At 47.5% G+C, this 6,569-nt stretch overlaps 1 protein-coding gene across 2 annotated transcripts in view; it reads right to left on the bottom strand.

Annotated features, from left to right (window-relative positions):
- Nucleotides 1-6,024, bottom strand: part of EXPH5 (exophilin 5) — a 35,326-nt gene extending 29,302 nt beyond the window's left edge. Inside the window, exon 1 of one of the 2 annotated variants that reach the window (XM_085063785.1) lies at nucleotides 5,746-6,024. In XM_085063785.1, coding sequence (XP_084919911.1) covers nucleotides 5,746-5,864 — 119 coding nt within the window. In that variant the 5' untranslated portion in view covers nucleotides 5,865-6,024. The remainder of the gene's footprint in view (nucleotides 1-5,745) is intronic. The other variant, XM_085063794.1, reaches the window with a different exon arrangement.
- Nucleotides 6,025-6,569: the final 545 nt, after the last annotated feature.

The raw sequence follows: 6,569 nt of genomic DNA, 5'->3' as shown, positions 1-6,569 counted from the left end.
GGAAGAATATACCCAGGTGCTGTCCTGGTATCCTGCCTGCTCTCCTCACCCATGCAGCTCATGTATTTTGGAGCTGACTAAAAAAATTCTATGTAATTATGAGGAGTTGAGCCTCAAATCTTGATCTCCAACACCCAAGAAGTTATTCTTGGTCTCCAAGAAGGTAAAAAGGACTACTTTTGTGAATATGACAAAATAAAGCCTGCAATGGCAGACCCCTCAAACTGTAAGTAAGACAATATAATGGGAGCACAAGTATGAATATGCTCAAATACATACAAAACTTAGTATGTCTGAACTTCTGAAACAAGTATCTTCCCAAGGTTATGAGTATGAAGAAGGTGAAAAATACATTTCCAACACAACGTTTTATTCCCACCTTCTATTGCCAGATCTGTGAGAGCAAATGTCCGTCAAGAGAATACAGTAAGGAATTACTTGCAACAAATGAACTCAGTAAGTGATCTGCTGTGAGGCAGTAAGAACAGTTGTGTGCCTGTAACAAATTACTGCGTCCTAATGATTTATTGTAGACTGTCTGGAACAGTCTAAGAAGGGGATTCATCTTTCCCACAACACTCATATGTTTTTAATGGGTCAGCAAGAGTGAAGCACTGAGTGGTGCTGACTGTACCTCCCAATTAATTTCATATTCTTTTCATCTTTAAATTTGAGGATAAATTAAAATAAACCTTTGTTTTGCTGCCATTTATTCTCACTGTCATCTGCAAAACAGACCTACAAACAACCTCCCCCCCCCCCGCCCAAAGCATAAACCCATCTGGAAAAGAGCAAAACAAATTAAACCAATTTGAATGAGTGCTCTCCTCTCCCAAAAGCTCCATTTCCCTTTCCTTTTCTTTTCAGTTCCTATTCATAGACAGTGGCTGATGTGCCAGATATGTTCTAGAGCTGGAAATTAACTTTTTACCATTCTTCCTACTGAGAAAAAGAAAAGAAATCCTTACATAATACATGCATTGTTAGTTCTCAAAACATGATCTAGAAAGTAAAGTGCTATTCATGGAGGTAAGTTCATTTCCCTATTCTGTGGCTCAGTCTCTCAATTATTTTCAATGTCTCATTTGAAAGTGAAGATAACAGAATTTCCCTTTTTCTTAAGGATTGACAAACAAAACCAGCACAAGGCTATTGTATGCCGTCATAATAGGAGCATTATATAAAACAGCCAAGTCTCCTAAATAAAAGTTAATTATTAAAGAACACAGAGCTCTTGTTCTTGTGTCCTTTTACATGCATTTTCTATTTATCCATAGCTCTTCTACTGTGTCTCCCAACTGTTCTTTTTTTGGACAATCTGCAACTATACCAGCTACCTGTTCCCATGCCACATCCCCCTACCTGCTGCCTCTTTTAAGTAGCTGGCTCCATGTCTCCTGGCTCTTCTCATCTCAGCTGCTTTCTCTGGGCCCAGATGCAGTCCCAGAGGTGGAGGTGCATCTCAACACCCAGTGCTCAGACATTATGAGACATCAGAGACCCAAAGCTGACTGGAATGACACCTGCTCGGGCACTGTCTCCACACTCTGCAGAGGGAGGAGCTGCCTTGGAGATAAAAGGCAGTAGCTCCACCTCTCTATCCCATAGTTTCATGCCCTCATACTGCTGAGCCTTCCTACAGGGACAGCCAGTTCCTCTGCTACCTGCCAGGCTCTGAAGTGCTGTCCTGAAGAGATGGAAAGCAGTCAGCCTCCCTTCACCTTGCCCATTTGCTTCATCGATAAAGGACAGAAAAGAGAAGCACCTACAGGTTTGTTTAGCTTTTGGGACCTGGAGCTCTCTGTGCAAATATATAGAGCTCTCTCTGTCAATTCTTTTTTTATTTCTGTCCACAGCAGCTGCAGAACAAAGCTTAAGAAGATGAGCTGGATGCATCTCAAGTCTTGAAACCATAAGTCAAATAACATCTTGAATGTTTTTCTGTTGTGATTTTCAAGCCTATTTCATTGCATATGGAAGGTTGATCTGTGGTATTAATAACTGTGCAAGTATTCATTGTGTTCTTATGGAAAGTGAATTGTTAGGGAGCCATCTGAACATGGATACTGCACTCTGAACATGCTGTATTCCTCCCTATCTTCTCCTGGGCATCAATTGTAACTGAAATACTCATTACAAGGAACCTCCTGTTTCCTTAACCAGGTTTATTAAAATAGCATTTCATGACTTGAGTGGGACTTGCCATAATACTGCAAATACTATTATGGTACAATGCATGTATATTGATATACAGAGCCTAAATTCCTCCTCTCTTCCATGCTAATGCTTATGGATAAATGAACTTTTCTTAGAATTGGTATTGTGAATTAAACTGGATGGGCAAAGAAACTTGAAGAGAGGGTTACCCAAGTTCAAAACGAGCATGTACTTTTCCTTTTAAATTATTATATAAGTGATTAATAAGTTTCTGAACTATTTTCGGTGTTTATAGCAGTGAGCAGCCTTTGGTGAGTTACACCAAAGCTGACTTGCTGCTTCTCCGAACTTGTTTGAAGGAAGAAGGAGGCAGGTAGGGCCGGTTTGCGGTGGCTGCTCAAAGGTCCTACTGAGAGGAGCCACGAGAGGGCACTGGAAGAAGGAGCTAGGCAAAAAGCCGCAGTCCTGGGAACCAGCAGGCCAGGACAGCAAGAGCTATGTCCCCGGCCCGTCGCAAGAATAAATTAAAGTCCAACAGTACATACAGTTCATTTCATATAAAAGCGAAAGCTATACTGAGAGGTCTCCCAGGCCAGGCTTAGAGGTCTGAAGCCTGCCAAGGAAGCTAAGAAAGGGCCAACAGTACCCAGAGAGTGTGCTGGGGCATCGGGAGCAACAGGAGAGGACAGCACCAAGTCGAGCTGAGAACTACACAAATGCGCACAACTGACAACCTAACTCACATGTTCCTGCTGCACACAAAGGCTACAAAGAGAAAGGGAGATGAGAGAGGTTCTGTAATGCAACCACTTCCCAGAAAATATCCCCGTTGTGCATTTAGTTTCACAAAGGCATCGGCTGCCTGGGTGAAGAGAGATCCAGTGGTTCTGCCCAGTGCAGTAAGCAATAAGAAAAGAAGGAAAATATGTGCATCGGGAAACAATTGCAAGCTCAATACATTTGAGGAAGTCACAATAAACCACAGAAAATGTCAGAATTCATCTTCTGATCTTATTTCTTATTTCATCTTTCAAAATTAACTGGTGTTAACATTTTTCAATATAACAAAAGTAGCTTGTTCCTGCTTTTTGGATTCCAGTTATATCTGGGAATGGATTTCAATTTTTCATTGATCTTTTAGGAGACTGTCAGACAGCTATGTGCTTGCTTGTATGACATCAAACAGTATGGACAAGATCAGGGCAGTCATTAGAACCTGACTTCGATCTGCCAGCAAATGCTTCATTCCCTCTGTCAATCCAGTCTAGATTGCTCTATACAGGGACATGCTATATTGTAAATACAGACAATCACTGAAAAAACTTGACAAGTTTGGTATTGACCACTGGTTGTTATTGATTTGCTCTCTGGCCCTGAGCAGCTCCAATTAGGTCTTTCCACAACCATGCCCAAGAGCAGTTTGAAGGGCAACTCTCTTCAGTAACTTTGTAAAAAGAACAGTATTGATGAAATTGCTCCTTCCATTCCACAGAATCTCCTATATGCCTCATTTGATTGACAGCATACATCAAGTAGCTTCAAAATCATACTTTGAAAATATCCCCGGAGTGGGCTGCCACAGTTCTCAGACATTATTTTTAAATCTTCAAACTGAAAAAAATGTCAATGAAGTTAATTATCAAAATAATAGTAGTAAGAATGACAAGGAGGCAGGCTATATGGGACAAAGGGGAACAAACGCAATTTTGTTTAGAGCCTATGAAGCTCACTGTGGTCATATTGGAACTGCAAGATTTGGCCCTCCAGGGTGATCACTGTTATTATTTTGATTATAGTAGCACAGGGCAACACCACACAGACTGGAACCTGTCTGCTCCTGATGGGAGTCTTGTGGCCTGAAGAGCTTACAATCTAAATAAGACCAGGTAGACAAGTGGAGTGAGAAAGAAAGTACTTTTATTAGGTCCAAGAGAGATTAGGAAACTTGCCCAAGGACACATACCTTTGACAGATTCAGGGTTTAACCTAGATTTTCAGTATGGTGCCTTGGTCATAAACACTTCACCTACCTTCTGCTCAACTTGTGAATGCCTCTTTAGGTGGGATTTAAATAGACTACATCTCAGTAAAGCATCACCAGAAACATCCTGTTATACCATGTTTATTTTGACAGCTTTCACATACAGAACCTTTTCTATTGACAAAGTCCTAAGTGCACAGATTAAGAATCACATACAAATTTGGGGGCAGGTGAAAAGCTCGAGCTCAAGAGCGAGCTACTGCTTCTCAAGGCTCTATACAGCATTGGAAGTTTCAGTGTATTTGCTTCAGCTTTAGTCTCACGCAGAGTTTTAAACTTACAGGTCTCCAGCTATGTAATTCCCCACATCCAGCAAAATATTCCTCCTTTTTTGGGGGGTCATAACAAGACACATGGGACAGAAATTAATCAGAAAAAGAAAAGTAATACCAAATTATGGAAGAAAGAAAGTGCCAAATTTAACTCAGTCTAGGTTCACACATGCCACAGAAAACTAAGACAAGTTTTAGATGTAAGTCAGTGCTGACACATAATATTTAACCATGCCCATCATAAAATCCACTTTACTGAAATAAAAAATACACAGTACAAAAATCCACGTGACACAAATGTTACTCATTAACATTCCTTCTACATCTTACACGAAAGTATTACTTGTGAAAAGTGCCCACTTGCAAATTTAAGAGGACACTGCCTCTCACTTCACAACGTGCTAAAAGTCATACCTGTGAGAAGAAATTACCACCTTTAATAATAAACGGCTCATTTTCCAGCATAACTTCTATCAATTCCTCGACCTTTGCTTTCACTATCAACACAAATGGCTTTGATGATTGCACGTAGGGGAAATATGAGCTACAAGCAAGGTCGAGGTGTCCTATCTCTTCACCAGACAGAGAGAATTCAACTAAGTCACTTTCAGGACTCTTGTGAACTACCTTTCAGACAGGTGAGTGCCTGGCTTCGTTTCCAAAAGCTGCCAGGATCGACTCAAAAGCCGCAGAGCTGCCACGTTTCCCTGCAAGGTCCGGCACAACTTCCCCGCCGCCGCGGTCTCCCGGGTACCGGTGTTTAGCCCACACCCCATGCCAGCGGCACGGTGAAGCACAGAAGCGGCCTCCTCCTCCTCCCCGGGGAAGGAGAGGTGCCACGGGGAGCCGCAGCCGTGACTCAGAGCCGTCTCTGTCACAACACGCGTTTCCCAAACGTCCCGATGCTTCAGGTGCCCGGACGGCCGGCTCCGGCTGCCGCCTGCGCTGGCGGGAGGCACTGGCACTCCCCGGTGCCCCGATAGGACCGCCGGGAGCTCAGCTCTCCCTGCCGCGCAGCACCTCTGTCCCCCGGCGCCTTGGCCAGCGCAGACCCTTTCCCGCGGGACGCCCGCCCTCCGCCCCCTTTCCCGCTCTTCCCGTCAGGATGAAGCGGCCGCAGCTCCAAAGCCTCCCCGTGCTCCCGGGCTGTGGCCGTGCGCCCTCCGCAAACGCACACCCCGTTCCGCGCCCTCCGCAAACGCAAACCCCGTTCCGCGCCCTCCGCCTCCGCGCGGGCGCGATGGGCAGCGACAGGACGGGGGTGAAAGCCGGTACCTGACTCTGGCCTTCTCTGCCCGCCGGAGCGCCGCGTCCCTCTGCAGCACCTTGAAAATCGCCCTGGCTTCCTCCTCGTTCAGAAAACTGAGATCTGGCCCCTGGGGCGCTGCGGTCATGGCTTTGCTTATCGGCGGGCGGGCGGGCGGAGGCGGGCGGGCAGCGCTGACCCCCGCGCAGCGTGCAGCCACACCAGCATGGCCGGACGCCGAGCGGACCGCGCACGCCGGCACCGCGGGACGAGCGTCCCCTTGGACGGCCACAGCCAGAGCCGCTCCCGCTCGGAACCGCCCCGGCGCGGGCTGGGCACCTCCCTCTGGAGCGATGGCAGCGCAGCCCGGCGGGGCGGGGCGGGGCAGGGCAGGGCAGGGCAGGGCAGGGCAGGGCGGAGCGGGGAGGTGGCACCGGAGTCGCCCTCGGTTTGGAGTTGCCACTCGCTCTGTGCTCGTGTCCCACCGCGAGCGGGCCGCGGCTGACTCGGATGATGCGCCGAGCGCTCGGCGCGGTGTTTGCTTTGGCGCTGCCCGGAGAGCACACACCCGCCCGGCGGGTCGCTGCGCTTCCCCGTGGCGGTCACGGCGCGGGTCCCACCGGGCAGCCCCGCCACGCCTCTGCCCCGCTCCCCGCTGCACCCGAGTGCGGCCCCGCCGCTCCGCCCGGGCGACGCTCAGCCCGCGGTAGCCCCTCCGCGGAGCGCTCCGCGTCCCGCCGCTGCAGAACGTGCCCACAGTCCATGCGGATGGATGCAAATCGGCCGCTTTTCCTTGACGAAAGAACGGGACAGTGTTTCCTGTGTTTCCTATTTACTCTTCTTTAAGGCTTTC

The sequence above is a fragment of the Lichenostomus cassidix genome, chromosome 1 (genome assembly GCF_008360975.1).
Source record: "Lichenostomus cassidix isolate B80296 chromosome 1, HeHo_3.0, whole genome shotgun sequence".
In the NCBI taxonomy this organism is placed as follows: domain Eukaryota; kingdom Metazoa; phylum Chordata; class Aves; order Passeriformes; family Meliphagidae; genus Lichenostomus; species Lichenostomus cassidix.
Note: the sequence above shows the minus strand (reverse complement) of the source record. Positions and strands in the feature narration are given on the sequence as shown.